At 46.8% G+C, this 16,459-nt stretch overlaps 2 protein-coding genes across 2 annotated transcripts; one reads left to right on the top strand and one right to left on the bottom strand.

The window, feature by feature from the left end:
• Nucleotides 1–7,557: 7,557 nt before the first annotated feature.
• On the bottom strand, nucleotides 7,558–8,270 carry LOC136543012 (uncharacterized). Its single transcript, XM_066535600.1, is given in 2 exon segments — nucleotides 7,558–8,063; nucleotides 8,066–8,270. Coding segments are annotated over 2 exon segments (711 nt in total).
• Nucleotides 8,271–10,778: 2,508 nt separating this feature from the next.
• On the top strand, nucleotides 10,779–11,335 carry LOC136543011 (NAC domain-containing protein 86-like). Its single transcript, XM_066535599.1, has 2 exons — nucleotides 10,779–10,935; nucleotides 11,022–11,335. The coding sequence occupies exons 1-2, from the start codon at nucleotides 10,779–10,781 to the stop codon at nucleotides 11,333–11,335; spliced, it is 471 nt and encodes a 156-aa protein (XP_066391696.1).
• Nucleotides 11,336–16,459: the final 5,124 nt, after the last annotated feature.

Here is a 16,459-nt window from a genome sequence, read left to right as displayed (position 1 = left end):
ATAACATATTAAAACTATATACGGAAAATAACTATGTAGCATAACTTATAAATATGTAACAAAGAAAAGATAAAAAAATGAGCCAACAAAAGGTTTCAAGGACATGTTATTAGCCCAAAAAGTCCATCTCTTGTGCTTTACTCCTCGTCCAGTCTGCAGTTCCTGTCCAGCAGGCACCGCCTGCTGCTGCTTGTGCTTGTCGAGCAGTTCCATTGCCTCGATGTAGGCAGACTTGATCTGCTTCCTGCGGCTAAGCAGAGAGAGGTGTCTGATGGGCAGCTCCTCGGCCCTCTAGAGCGCAAACTCCAGCTCGCTGATTGCAATCTGGAGCCTCTCCATCAAGTGGCCTTAGGATGCCTTCTCCTCACGCTTGCCCAACACAAAGGAGACGCCTCTGCTCACGGTCTCCTGAACAAGGGCTGAACATAACATTTCCGCCATGACAGGCATCTATGTTCAGTACAGTCCTCTCCACCAGGCAGTTGAGGATTGGATCTGACACGTGGAGACAAATAAAGGGAGTAACTTTAATTTGATGAATAAATAATATCGACTTGGTAGCCCTTACCTTAATTCTCCTCTAGATTGATGCAGCCACCCGCGTGTAGCACCAAGTGCATGCCAATGAGAGCCCTGGTATTGAAGCAATGAACGGTCGGGACAAGGTGAGATCAAGAACAGAGCACTAAGACTCTAAGAAGTGTACTGCTTGTATTCCTCTAATTGGACAACCAAGCTTTATACAGTGCAATAGAAAGAAAGTGGAGGTAGCTGGTCCATGTTTTGAGCTCAGTGTGTGAACAAGTTGAAATGGGCGGCTAGAATGTGTGATCAAAAACAGAGCTGGATAGGTCAGGGAAATGAAGTGAAGTGGATGGTTCCGTTCCTAGGATAATGGCACAAGGAGGAAGCTGCCGTGTAAATTCTGAATGTAGTTGTAGGCCACTTGGCTGTCGCTGTTGGATTTTGCCCCATCATGTTCACAGGGACTGAAAATTCTTCAATTAGTCTTCGATCCTCACTGCCTCATTTCACTTTTAAGATGAACGGTTACCAACAGCCTGTTCGCTTGTTGGTTTCAGCCAGGGCTTATCAGCCAGTCAACAGTGTTTTTCTCTCACAACAAACCAGCACCAGCCGGACTTATCAGCCCAGAAACCAACCAACAAACAAGCTCCAAGGTTTTGGGATTCATTTTGGAAAAAATATCGGTCCCAACCAAAATGGATGAATTTCGGGAAATTTTAGTCCAATTTCAGACTCAATTCGGTGAAATTTTGAGATTTGAAGCACAAAAGTCGTTTCGGACCTAACCGAAATGGACGAATTTCGCCGAAATTCGGACTGTCTCAGTCGAATCCTAGATCCTTGACATTTTACGTGGCTGTAAATGATGTGGATCTAGCAAGCATGACCACAAGGTTAGTAACTAGTCAGTTGTTAGGAGTTTCAGTGAAAGTAGTATTAGTGATCTTGGTCAATTAGAGTTAATGTTGTCGCCTAAGGTAATGTATGCTTCAGTTAACTTTTCAGCCAATTATTTTTTTTCAAGTCTGCTTGGCCCCAGCCACTAGAAACTGAACTCACCTAACTGTTTTATCTTATAGATTGAATTATTTCAGTTTAGTTACAGTTCGATTTTCGACAATAAAATTTTTGGCTGTTCTTGTTATACTCACCATTATCATGATGTAATAAGGACAGTTTTTCATGATTATATTTCGGCTTGGATGAGTTATTGTTTATTGTTTCAGTATCTGTCTCAGTTTTTACAAGCAAAACAGACTAACCATCTGATCTGCATCACATGAGTTTTACAACGTGTGAGCGGCCTCATAAGTCATAACTAGCAGAGTTGGCACTGCTAGAGACAACCTTACTGGTAGCCGGTAGCCGTTAACCTCTTCTAATGTAAATGATGAGCTGTTAATAAATTCTTTACATCTTCCGTAGTTCAAATAATGGCTGCAGGTTTACAGTTAAGCTTACACTACAATAGGATGAATTTTTAAAGCCCCCGTGTAGCACCAACTGCAGGCGATGGCAGGCTTGCTATTGAATTGAAGGAAATGAAAGGGCTGGGATAAGGTGAGAGCAAGAACACAGCACAGCACTGAGAGTTTTACGTACTGCTGCTTTTATTCAGCGAATCGGACAGCCAAGCTTTATATATAAATTAGTAAAGAAAATGTGGGGGTAGCAGCGCCATGGTTTTGAGCTCATCAATGTGTGAACAAGTTGGAATAGGCGGCGCTGCTCCAATGTCTGACCAAGAAAAGAGCAGGAAAATTCAGGGAGATGAAGTGCAGAGGATGGCCCTCTGTTCCTAGGATAATGGCATAACGAGGAAGCTGCCGGGTAATTAAAGCTTGCGATGGCTGTTGGCTGGCCACGTGGCCGTGGCTGATGGATTTCGCCCCATCACATTCACAGGCACGGGCACTGCAAAAACTTGATTTGGTCGGCCAGCCCCTTGCCGTGCGGCCATGCGTGCTGCTGTGTGTATACGCATGCAGGTTGAAACGAGGTGGAAAGCTCAAGGAAATGCAGATGACGACACAGAATGTCAAGCAGGCCGACCGATCGGCCAGGCAGGCAGAGTGTCACAGGCACTGCCGAGTCGTCCCGTCCTATGCGATGCGACCCTGCAGTTGGGCGGCCATCTTGGTCTTGTACCTGCTGCCGCTTGCTCTGCTTGATACTCATCAGTTGCTACGTGTGGGCTTGCCTTTTCCACCCTATTAATGCTTCCACCACCAGCCTTGCTGTTCAAGGAAAGCAAGCCTTGCTAAGGTGAGATTAAGAACAGAGCACTGAGGCATGACAAATTAGTTTTTATTTGTCAGACAACATTTTTCGAAGCGCGGACCTTAACAAATATTAACATTTTATTTTATATATATAATACAGAGCCTTGATATTGAAGTACCGAGGTGGTACATACAACAAGTCTAACTAAGCACAACTGACTTGCTACCTTTGAACTTCTACCGCTTTCTCTTGGAAACCCTCCGGCTGGGTCTTGGGATGGACTGCCGCAGAGTAACGAGTGCAACACCATGTGGAGAAAACCAATACAGAGCATAATCCGTGGGTTCTGGTTCATGGACCAAATAATCGAGGGCATCTGATCTTGCTATCTCCACCAGTTGTTACACACTACCACCGTTTCTATTTTCCTTTTTGCCTCCATACCAAACACAAATCTCCCGTTGAAGCAACAAGTAAAATGAGGCAAACCATACCGCCGCGCCCTCGCCACCGCCGGAGCCCACTGCTCCGCCGCAAACACCAATGCAGAAATGAGCTGAAGGCGGTGCCCCCCCCTCGTGGCCGTTCGCCGCCATGGTGGCCCTTCGCTGTCCCTGCCGGTGCACCAACGCCAAGGCCCCGGACTTTGCCAGGGCCGTGCCATGTCTGCTATCCATCCTGCTAGCTCCCAGCACTGCTCGCCATCTCTGCCTGTAAGTCTCAAGTTTCCTCAGCTCGATCATCTGTCATGGCTCTGTCGGGGCTCTCTTTTGCTACGGGCCTTAAGGTCCAAGATGACATCGGCCGTCTCTTGGGACTGCCCGTCTCTCTCCCGGTTCTTGGTCCCGCCTCCTTTGCACTGGTTGTTGCCTTTGGGAGATGCAAGTTTCGCCTGGATCCCTCTTCTGTGAGCTCCATCCTCCAGGCCACCATTGGTGGCTCGGCTCTGCATTTTCATGCCTCCCTCCTGCATGATCGCACCGTCAAGTTCTTCGTTTCTTCCAAGAGGGTGGGACTTTACATCTCTGAGTTGCGTTCCTTCTCATGCCAGCAATACTATCTTACCTTCCATCTTTGGGGTGATGGTGGTCCCAGCTGGAGAAGAGAGTTTGAGCTCTTTCAGGAGGAAGAGGCGCGTTCTTGGCAACCTGCCAATCAACCCCGTGTTTCTGTGTTCAAACGGTTGGGCAAATCCTTTGCTGATGCAGTTAGATCTTCAGCTCCTCCGCCTTCTGGCGCCAACAGTACTCCCCTTGGAGTTACTAATCATGGTGCACCCGCCCATTCAGTTGGCTCTAATCGCCGCTCTGTTTTTCACCGTCTTCAACCTCCGGCTGGAGCTCGTGTTCACGGCGTCCCGACAGCGCTATCTTCCAGACATCGCTTCGGGGACAGGCCCCTGCCTCCATTCTGCCAACGCTGCATGTCTTTGGGCCACCATAGGGCCGCCTGCCGTAGGCCAATCAGGTGCCATACTTGTTTCAAATGGGGACATACAGCAGTCAATTGCCGCATGGGGAAGCCGGTCAAACCGCGACATATTACCGACAACAGTAAAAAGAGAGCGGCGGGTTGGTTCAGCTCGTCGGCCGCTGGGCCGTCCTCAGCCAGCCCACCGATTTTCGGGTCCTTTGCCGAAATGGCTCGAGCCTTGGCCACTAATTCTTCTTGGGCCGCCGCGGGTGCCGCGCCCGTGATTAATGCGGCGCGCCCGGCTAAGCCCATCACTATTCAAGCGAATACAATCCGGGACCCGCTTCCTCTTTCACTCCAACTCGACCCTTCCGCTTTCCCTGCCGCTTCCCCAACGAGTCCCCCTGAAAACCCCACCGTGGAGCTACAGTACCCATCTCCGCAACGCCAAGGAAACAGCTCACCGTCGACGACGATGGCGTACCGGCGCGTCGACCCCCGACCCTTCATTCCTGACGGCTTCCAATGGAATGACATCCCTGGCGGTGGCCCTGATGAGGCCACAAGCAAACAACGAAGACTTGGCCATCGTCAACTTTGATCCTCTGTTGTGTAATCAGCTCAACTTTGCTGTGGTTAGGAACATAGTTAGAGATTTTCTGGATGGTCATCATATGAATCATCGGGCTGTTCTGCCAAGCCACCTGGGTCAGGCCTATGTGCGGTTTCATCATGCCTATGATCGGTATAACATGGTTAGATTAAGCCCAATGCCTTTTGGAAATATTCACATCTCTTTCACTGGGTCAGGCCTATGGGCTGTTCTTTAACGATGAGTGCCGGATGATGCTTTTGGGGTTTCTGGAGGACTACAAGTCTGAAAGGCACATTCAGAATGCCATAAGTGAATTTGGTAGAATTATTTTGTGGGAAGAGAGTGACAATTTCCCGGGAAGACTTATAGTCAGGGCTAGAGTGAAGAGTGACAAGTGTCCATGAAGTGCCTCAGTTCTTAGTCTATTCTGACCTTTTGGGTATGAATGGTGACTCATGGACTATACAGTGTGAAGTCATGCAGTACCACCCTCTTGACCATGGACCACCAGTAGAAGATCCAATGCCAGATGAACTAGAGCTGGAAAATGCGGTACCGTTTGACTTTTTTGGTCTTGGTCAGCCTGTCATTCAGCAAGATCAAAACAATCAGCACAATGAGGAGGTTGAGCAGCAAGGTCAGGAGCAGCAAAACAATCAAGAACAAGACCAGCCTCTGATGCAGCAACTGAATCCCTGGGATCCATGGCCTGCCTGGCCTACTGAGCTTCCAGCCCAACCAATGGCCCAGCAGGTGCAACAAATCCAGGACCTAAATGATGAGCCTGTTCAGATGGACATTGATCTCAATGAACATGCAGTGGCTGACCCTCTGGAAGTAATCATTAACCCAGCCAACCCTCCACCCATGGAGTTCCTGGAGCTTAATGACTTTATTGAAGAAATTGAAGAGAACATCCCTCAGCCAATCATTCAAAACCCAATGGGCCTGATTGAGAATCCAGAAGTGCAGAATGTGGCCCAGTTGAATCAACCTGTCTTACCTGAAGTGGAGGGCTTCCCTCTACCACCTCTTGATGAATTAGTTGGGTGTACAATTTTGCAAGATGGATGCTGAGGACCTGACCGAAGAGGCTTTAACAAAGAAGAAGAGGCGAACTGCTGCCATTGGTAAAGAGAAGGCTGAACAAAGTCATCAGGTGGCCCTTCCTAAAGAGGAGGACATGGATTCAGGGAGCAAGGATACCTCAGATGATGAGAAAAAGTTTGAGGATTGAAGAGCCCTTTTTGCTTCAATCTAGTTCCATTTTGTTGATGGTTTTTTTAAGAACCTTTGCTACATGCTGTGCTTATAAGCAGTTATCTTGTACTCATGTTGTTATGACCGGCACCCATTATACAAGCCGTAGGCCCATGTTATGGCAAGTGGAGCCGGCCCAGGGGCCACACGGTACTGTGGCATGCGTACTGTAGCGCATGAAGATTAGATTGGTTTGGTTTGTTAGGAAAGAGATATGTTAGATTGATTCGGTTAGGATATTTCCTTAGAGGTCAAGTCAGTCATCTCTATAAAAAGAGAACCCTGTATCAGTTATAGTCAAGCAGAAACAAGAATTGTTTCCAGCTTCCTGAAGGGAGCCGGGATTTCCTAACCCTAGCCGCCTCCTGCCGTGCCTCGCATGAACAGTGCTGTCGCTACTGTAGCACCACGAGAATTCTAGGGCTGCAGCAGCAGCCGCCGCGCTCTCACTGCCACGGCCCCTTGCCGACGTCGAGAGTACAGACCACGTCCTCCTCTCTTCCACCCCTATAACCTACGCAGTAACACCGGTAGGGCATCAAGTCCTATCAGCCTGGTATCAGAGATGTCAGGTCCTCCATCCACATCCACGCAGCCACCGTCCACCTCCGCCTTCCTGTGCCTGCCATCAGCGCCAGCACCGTCGGCCGCGTCGGGGTTGTCGTGCGCATCCTTGGGAGCGCCCCTGACGTTGGAATCTTTGGCCGCCGACGTGGCTGCGATTGCCCGCGGCATGGCAGCCATGCAGGCAACCCTGGCCGCCCTCATCCCACCACCTCCCCCTCCACAACAGCCGGCACCACCACCACCACCGCCGCCGCCATAGCCGTCGCAGCCACAGGCGATCTTCCCCTACGGCATGCCCCAGACCAGCGGGACGGGGGTGCCCTCCACTTGCTGCGGTGGCCAGCCTCGCCGTCTCCCATCCCGTCATGGGCGATGGGCTCGACGACTCCGCCCATCTACACGATGGCCACGACCCCTACACCGTCGGCAGCCGCGGTCGCGGTGTCCTCCGGGGTGCACCAGCCGCCCACGACCAGTGGCATCTTCTATGGAGGGACGGACGGTACCCTCGTCAACGGTGGAGGCGGGTACTCCGGCGGCGCCCTATCCGCGAAGGACTCGTCTGCCTCTGCTCCCAACGACGTCCACGCCCCTCCCAAATTTTACAAGCTGGAGTTCCCGACGTTCGATGGCGCCATTGATCCGCTCAATTGGCTCAACCACCGCGAGCAGTTTTTCTGCGGCCAGCGAACATTGGCTTCGGATCGCACATGGCTAGCTTCGTACCACCTTCGCAGCGCTGCTCAAACTTGGTACTATGCGCTGGAACAAGATGAAGGCATGCCGACCTGGGAACGCTTCCGCAACCTGTGATAGCTTCGTTTCCCCCCCCCCCCCCCCAACGCACGGCACGCGGCTGGCCGAGCTCGCCCGGCTACCCTTCCAGTCATCGGTCCAGGAGTATTCGGACCGCTATAATGCCATGCTCTGCCATGCTCGCGACCTCAATCCTCGCCAGAAGGCGAAACTATTCATGGGTGGCCTCCCTCAATCCCGATTATGTCCGTGTCCTCCGAGATTCTTAGCCTCATGCATAGATAGAAGCGTTTCTCAAGCTTCCTGCAATCGTCATATGTATACTCTAGTATGACCTCTACGCCACGCCCTTCCACAGTCACGGGATGTAGATACAAACTGAGTAATTGGCTTGGTTTCTTTACCATTATTTCACAACCGAGAGTTTTCCCTTCAAACAGATGCCTGACAAATGGATAGCGGAAGGTGACATGCTGGAGCGGGCAGCTTGACTCCACCTCTGCTACAAACTTTTCAGCCCAGTCTGCATACCTCTCAAATTTTTGGGCAACGGAGGAACTCAACTTCTCCTTGCCCAAGCCAACAAGAGAAGAGATGGACAAATTCACAGCTCTATTAGCAATCCTCTGAAGGTAGGAGGAACTCCTTACCACCGCTTGCCCGGTCTCTTCAAGCTCTTGCGGCATGTACATGTTGAGCAGGTCCATCCCCTACTTATGACTCGCTTGAAAATCTTCCATCTATGTAGCAAGGAGACATATGTGATTGCTATCTTTCCAGTCTTCTCGAGGACAAAATCTAACCGAGAGACTGCAATCTCGATCCTTGCAATGGTGTCAGCTGTCAACACCTTGTTGTCCAGTCTGGTTGAAATGTACGAGAACACTTTGCTCACACCCTCCTCAACAACGGCTGAAGGTAGGGCCATCAGGTTTCCGTACAGCTGTTTTGTATATCTGCCGAGGATACAAAATAATGAGAGCTGTACCTTGACGCGCACATATATATGAGAGAAGCTTGAATTCCAAAGGATACATATGGAATCTTCACTATAACACAACATACTTTTGCCGACACTTTCTATTGTAGGCAAAGGGCAACTTTGCCGACAGATAACCTCCCGCGAAATTTTTTCCCGACTGTTTAAAAACAGTCGCGCTAGAAGCCGTTGCCGAAACTTTTGCCGACAGTTAACAGAATCTCCGACACTTTATGTGTAGGCAAACGGTCTACCTACGCCGACAGTTGAAACCTTTGCCGACAGTTAAGACCTACGCCGATAGTTAAGACCTTTCCCGACAGTTTATATGTTGGCGAAACCATTTCCAAGCATTTTATGAAACATGCCCTCGTCAGCAAGTAAACCGTTGACAAAACTATATAGCAAATATAAATATCAATTCAATTTGAATGATTTGACAAATCCACTTTTGTTCACAGAGAAGGCATCACATTGAGCAAATTCACTTGATTTTATAGAAATAATATATTAAATGTTCCATACATACATCAAATGGATATTGCAAGTTAAAGTGATTATCATAGTACTCAGAGCTATACATATACAAGTCTAGGATATAGATGAGGCACTAGAAGACATATATAGACATATACTACAAGTCTTGTGCTAACTGATCATTAGCAGCTCTAAACATAAAATCAGCCCAGCAGTATGTTCATTAAAATAAAAGCATTATTATAGAACATTGACACTTGCTATATCAAATGATACCAACGGTATCTTTAGCTTTAGCTTTCAGAGCATATCAATTGTCTCCTTGTCCAGCTCCCGCCCCTGCTCCTTGCATGAATGATTAGCTCATATTTTTGAGCCTCCATGTTCAACTCGTGCAGCATCTTGCATTAGCATTAAGGAATGTATGTAACACCAGATGTCCTGCATAAACATGAGGAAAAAAATCATCACAGTACGTTGCATTAGAATGAAATCATCACAGGTGTTTTGGGCACTACTATACAAATGTCCACCAAAAAGTTAGCTATAGGGATATAATAGATTTCATAACTGAAAGCCCTTTCTGGAATGTCAATCAGATCCCCTTCCAGGTCAATAGCTATGACCAGTTTGAGCTAGACAGAGATGGTTTGGACCCTCCTACCTTGAAATTCTTGGCAACATGTCACAGCAAATTACCCTCCGAGAAGTGCCATGATAACAGATTTAAGATAACCAATATGCTGAAGAATACTTTTCTGTAGATGTTAGCAAAATAATAGTGTTGTATTCTATCATGTTTCTAAGCATCCGGCAAAACTAAAGTTCAGAAGTCTACCTTACAAGCATCTTCATCGTGAAACTTTGTTGCTAGCGTGTTGCCTCTGCAATGTTCAGAGTGCCCCTTGATGTCAACACACCACCTTAGAACCACCTTTGGACTGTTCCACCATTTGAACAGGCATATCAACAACAAAAGCAATTTGCAAATCTACATTTAGCTGCAAAATTTGCTTTAGACCACATGCAGCTGAAAGGGATGCATGTCTTTTTCTGTAGAATTGGGTAAGACTAGTTGCAGACCTCTTTAAATGCATGTTGTCATTGTAGTGTTGGGGAAGTTAAGAACAAGAAAACAGCGAGTTACCACAAGATGCATAGAACGATTTGTTACCCAACCAAGGTTGAAATCAAATAAAATCTCTGTTATATTGGTTGAGACTGTGATCATTGTTTATAAAAACATCCATTAAAGAAAGAAAGGAACTAGCTAGATCATATCTATTTACGGGGGAAGACAATCAAGTTTATGTCCAGAGACGTATATGCTAGACTAAAAAAGTGAATGACGATCCTTAGTACTCGAGTACTCCTTTATCAGAATCCAAAGCCAAAAGCTTTGTCTGATCTAGATGGCTAAATAGATAGCAATGCAAGTTCATTGACACTGGAAGGCCTCATGGCTGCATGGACCTTTAGTTTTCTTTTTACCTTCCATAAACTTTCTGTTTTGCAACACTGATCCCGATACATAGAGACATGTTACTAAAACACCCTCCCTTTAGTCCTGTTCTCTTCTATGACACTTCAAAGAGACCAAGCTTCTGAAACACAAAAACAAGTTCAGTGAACAAAAGAACATACCCCCACGGCACAAGAGGGCAATGCCGTGACAACTTTCATGTCCCAATACAGCCCTACACAATCTACTAGCATGAATATCATAAAGGTGTGTTATACAGAAAACAAAAATAAAAGTTTGTTTTGTTAAAAGATAAGAAAAGAAGATCCAGCGGTGCTGTAAGACGTCCAGAGCTTGTGAGAGAATCCTGTAAAGGGAAACACGGCTACTTGTAGGGCAGGCTTTGAATCATTTCACGGAGGAGCTAAAGAGCACAGTGGCCGGCAACAGAAGGGAAAGACAAAGGGTAAAGACAAAGAGAAAGATCAGCAACAAAGGAGGCAGCGAGCTGGGAGGCCATGGCGCCGGCTGATCTCCCACCAGGCTTTAGGTTCCATCCAACTGATGAGGAGCTTGTGAACTATTACCTCAAGAGGAAGGTCCATGGTCTCAGCATCGAGCTCGACATAATCCCTGAAGTAGACCTCTACAAATGTGAGCCTTGGGAGCTAGCAGGTAACCTGAAATCCAAGTTCATTCAGTTGTTCATCCTGAGATTTCATCACTCCTAACTGAAATTTGAGATATCTTTGTTTTGGAAGAGAAATCGTTCCTGCCTAGTAGAGACCCCAAGTGGTATTTCTTTGGGCCAAGGGATAGGAAGTATCCAAATGGATGCCGCACAAACCGTGCAACCCAAGCAGGATACTGGAAATCAACAGGCAAAGATCGGCGAATCAACTACCAGAACAGATCAATCGGCGTGAAGAAGACATTGGTCTACTACAAGGGTCGAGCTCCTCAGGGGCTGAGGACCAACTGGGTGATGCATGAGTACCGCATTGAGGAAAGCGAATGCGAGAACACCATGGGGATTCAGGTGACTCATTCATGTTCCTATGCATCAGTATTATGAGTTAAACCTTGTGTGTTGCTTCTATTGCATTTAGTGATCTTAGTCTGCATTCAATTGTATCAAAAATTTAACCGACTTCCCCAAATAAAAGTTGTTTGTTCTCTGTATCAATCAATGTTGTAGTAACCATGTCCTTAGATACACAAGAATTTCAAGGATATTATGCTAAAGAAACATTCACATTGAAACATACAGACAAATTAGGGCATTGTTTGTTCTAGGAAGCTACGTTGTTTATGCATGGAGTGCATGTAAAGTTAGGGCCCTTATCCCTTTTCTCCCCGTATCCTTCTGTGGCCATGAAGTATTCCTTGCTTCCATGGACCATAGTTCCTTTGCAAAGTACAGCAGAAGTTTCTTTCTAGTTATCTAATGGGTCATAAATGGTACACTTTTTCTGGTGCTCTTGATAAGACAAATTTAACATCCAATTCCTGGTTGGGGATGTGAAATGATAACACATGATTGTACACGGTTTAGTATGTGCCTCCATCACCTAATGATACAGACTTCAGAGTATACATATTCTGGGTCAGTTGCATGTGGATCCTACCTTAAAGCTTAGACAGATGTGTGGTGTGACCCAGTGTTGTGTCGGTGGCTTTACACTTTATTCTCCATGTCCCACAACTACTTTACTTAATAGTAGAAAACTTAAAGCCAGAACCCATAAAATGTCTGACTGACCCCATTTGAATTAGATCAGGCAATACAGGTTCTGTTAGAAAAGGCATTAATTGAAATTTCTATGAACAAATAAAAGTTGAACAAAGATTATTCATGACAACCTAATTCACTTCTAAAGCAAGTGCCATAGTAATTATTTGGAGGAATGAGTGATTGCTCGTGTTCTAGCCGCAAGATATTAACTCTGACTTCTTAGTAGACATTTCTATGAACTAAAGAAGAGTTGAGCTAAAAGCATTCAACCCAAGTACACAGTAACCACAAAATTGGTTCACGGTTCATTCCCAAGGACATAAAACTGGAGCAGTACTTAGCTAAGAATGTAGAGCAAATAAATCACCTAGACAAAGGGGAAAGGTGGAGGGAGAGAGGATCTGGGGGAGGAGTTAGGAGACCGAGGAGGAGAGGAAGAGGGTGACATACCGCCAGATTCAGCGGGCGAGGTAAGGCGCCACAGCCGCCGGTGATGATGAGGCCACGCACAGGCTTGGTCGGCCGGCCTGCGCCGGTCGTGGCTCGCGATGCATTCGGCGTCATTGAGATGAGGCAGCTAGAGTTTCGTCGACCACAGTAGCATAGGCGGATCGGTGGAAGGAGGCAGCGCCGAGTGGCACCCGCGCTGGCAGCCACCGGCAGGCCCTAGGCGCATCGCCGAGGAGGAGGCGCTGTCGGCCGGGGCTGAGGCGGCCACCCTCCGCACCAGCGCAACACCCGGCGGGGGGCGTCGTCGGCCCGCGCGGCCACGAGGCGTGAGGAGGGCGTGGGGAAGGAGGAGGAGGAGGAGGGCAGCCGTCGCCGCGTCGAGGGCCGGCGCTGCCGAGGTGCAGTGGCGCCGCCGTGGCCGCGTCGGGAGAGCTGGGGAGGAAGAGAGAGCGCTACAGGAAAGGAATCGACGGAAGGAGAGAGAGGGGGGGGGGGGGAGGGGAGGAGATATTTTTACCCAGCGTGGGCCTTGGCCGACACTTGCACAGTTGCCCTGTATAGGCTACTCGACACTTTGTAAGTCTTCTAATTTTTGCCGACACTTTTTCTGCCAGTAGAGAAACGCCGACAGATAATTTGTAGCCTTACAGTCTTATTGCCGACAGATGATTAGACATTAAAACGATATACAATTGCCAACACATAATATGTCATCCAAACCTGCCTTTTGCCAACACATAAGTGTAGGTAAATGTGTGTCACGGTGTAGTGCTTACTATCTTACAGAGAAGAAACATTATTATAGACCTCCGCGTGCTGTGAACATGGCCACTCCACAACGGCCAGATAACAATAGGCTCCGTCAACAGCCATGTCACAGCAGCCAATCACGAAGTGACACGTCGCCCAAGGGGACCCACGTGTCACCGACGTGGTGGACAAACCGCGAGCGCAGCTGGTTCTTCCAAAAACCACTAGTCGCGCGGCCACAGGTCAGCCTAACAGCAGGTTGGGCGCGTGGTGCAAATGGCGGCATGAGCGTCGAGGGAGGTGGGCCTACTCAGTGGCGCGTCCAAAACATTGGAACGGGCGGCGCGGGACAACAGGTGCGAGGGCGTGCTTACGTTAGGTGGGGCTAGGATGTCATCGGCTCTGAGAAAACACAAATCGCATGAACGGTGAAGATGGATCCGCGTGGCCTCCAATCCAGCCGTTCAGGATGTCTACGTGAGCAATCCATGACGAGCTGGTCTTCATGTACAGGTGCCAAGGCAAGACGGGGCCAACTGCATGCGCGGATGCGTGCGTTCACTGTAGGGGCAGCATGGTCACAGGTTAGCAGGCCGGATCCAGGTGTGGTTTCGATCTTTGTGGCCATTTGTGTGGCGACAGGAGGGTGTGGCCACTTGTTTTGAGCCATGTGTCGGCTGTTTTGCCGAAACCATGGGCGGCGCTAGTGGTATGCGGTTAATTTTTCTTTGATTTAGCCACCCTACAAATACACAGAGCAGGGGCGGCTGATAATAGCCGCCTCTATATACCAGCCGCCCCTACAAATCGACGTATTTGTAGGGGCGCTCGTATTACCAGCCGTCCCTACTGTGCCATATGTAGGGGCGGCTGCTGTGCTGGAGCCCAAACACGCCACTACAGGGGCTGCTCTAATGTCAACCGACCCTTAAAAAAAGTCCCGGGCTGCTCTAATGTCAACGGACCCTTAAAAAAAATCCCGTTGCTATTAACTGTTTTTCACATTACATTCCCTATGATTTGAGCTGCAGTACTTTTCTTCTATTTCTTCTTGCTGGCAGCTAGCAAGCATGCATGGCGACGACGAAGACAAAGACTTGCTGTGGATGCTAGAACCCAAATGGCAGTGTCAGCATGAAGTGACACGCACTACCGACACGCACTACCGGAGACCGGCGCTTTGCCGAGTGCCTAATGCACTCGGCAAAGGCTACTTTGCCCTCGGCAAAGCCTTTGCCGAGTGCAGCACTCGGCAAAGAGCCTCCGGTAAAAAATCCGTCGGCAAAGAATTCTTTGCTGAGTGCCTTTTATCAGGCACTCGGCAAAGTCTTTGCAGAGTGCCCGACACTCGGTAAAGTTGGAACAAAAAAAAAACCCGAAAAAATGGAAAAAAAAAGATTTTTTTAATCGGTGGAGGCCCCCACCGGCCAGTGCCCGCCCATCTCCGGCATTTTTCGAGTAAATTTCGCAGCATTCGAACCCGCGACCTCCCCTGCGCGCGAACCTCCTCTACCACTACACCACGCTGTCACTTGTGTCTGGATTCCGTTTTAGTTCCTAACATATTATACTAAACCGAGTGTAAATTTCTTATTTGAGGCCCTAAACGAATTCAAATAAAAAAGTTGTAAACTACAAAGTTTCATAACTTTTCGAGATCTACACTTTTAGTTTAGGAAGTTTTTCCATCCGAGGTCGTTTACAAAATTTGAATTTCAAAATTTTGAAATTCAAACGCAGTTTTGATGACAAGATGATTTCAAATCAAAAAGTTACCAACTACAATGTTTCATAACTTTTCGAGATCTACAGAGTTTATTTTGGTTGTTTTTTCATCCGAGGTCGTTTGAAAAGTTCGAATTTTAATTTTTGAAATTCAAACACAGTTTTGCATGACAAGATGATTTCAAATCAAAAAGTTGCCAACTACAATGTTTCATAACTTTTCGAGATCTACAGAGTTTATTTTGGTTGTTTTTCCATCCGAGGTCGTTTGAAATGTTCAAATTTTAAATTTTTAAAATTCAAACACAGTTTTGCATGACAAGATTTCAAATTAAAAAGTTGCCAATTACAAAGTTTCATAACTTTTCGAGATATACAAAGTTTTTTTTAGTTGTTTAGTCATCTGTTCATCCGACATGGTCGTTCTAACATTATTCACGAATCTTATATATCTCTCTTGTAGTTTCATAAACTACCAGAGAGATATGTTAGATTTGTAAACAAATTTACTTTCACTTTGTCATATGAAGAAAAGACCAAAACAAACATTGTACATCTTGATGAGTTATACAACTTTGTAGTTGAAAACTTTTTTATTTGAATTAATTTACTGCTTCAAAATGTGCTTTGAAATTTTCTTTGCCGAGTGTAAAAAACACTCGGCAAAAAGCTTCTTTGCCGAGTGTAAAAAAAAACACTCGGCAAAGAAGCTTCTTTGCCGAGTATAAAAAAAACACTCGGCAAAGAAGCTCTTTGCCGAGTGTCAAAAAAAACACTCGACAAAGAGCTTCTTTGCCGAGTGTCAAAAAAAACACTCGGCAATGGCATCGTTGCCGAGTGCTCGAAAAACAACACTCGGCAAACCATTTGACACTCGGCAAAGAGCCGGTCTCCGATAGTGACGGCAGCCACATACAGCAGTCACGGAGTAGTACCAAGCTACATATCGACAAACCTTATATAATTAATTTCCTAATGTGGCCAACATTATTGGTGAAGACTACGACCATTATTTGAGTACCAACGTATCATTAAGGGCCATCGGTGTTCGTGCCCTCGTTTTAAAGAAAAATAGAGATTTTATCCTTGTTTTCGAAATTTTGTGATTTTACCTCTATATGTTCTCGAACCGAAGAAAGAGATGGTGTCCCTCTGCCGTAAAGTCTTTTTACCTCATGTAATTTTGCATCTATTTCCCATGTTTTAAGGTCAAAGGTATATATTATATTTTGACAGACTTTTTTTATAGACGTGGACAGCTAAATCCGACAGAATTTACATTGTTTTCAAATCTGACACGTCGCCATTGACCAATGAACAGATGCATCACGAAATACACAAATTGCACAAGAAAATGAAACTATATACAGAAACATAATCGCAAAAAAACACTATATACAGAAACATGGGCGGGTCAGGGGTATGCCCCTTATTCCATGGAATATATACCCATATTTTTTGCAACAAAAACAAATATATGTGTAGAGATATATATGTATAATTATATAGTAGGTGGTAAATTAGTTCATAAGCACAATA

This window comes from Miscanthus floridulus, chromosome 3 (genome assembly GCF_019320115.1).
Source record: "Miscanthus floridulus cultivar M001 chromosome 3, ASM1932011v1, whole genome shotgun sequence".
Taxonomy (NCBI): Eukaryota; Viridiplantae; Streptophyta; class Magnoliopsida; order Poales; family Poaceae; genus Miscanthus; species Miscanthus floridulus.
Note: the sequence above shows the minus strand (reverse complement) of the source record. Positions and strands in the feature narration are given on the sequence as shown.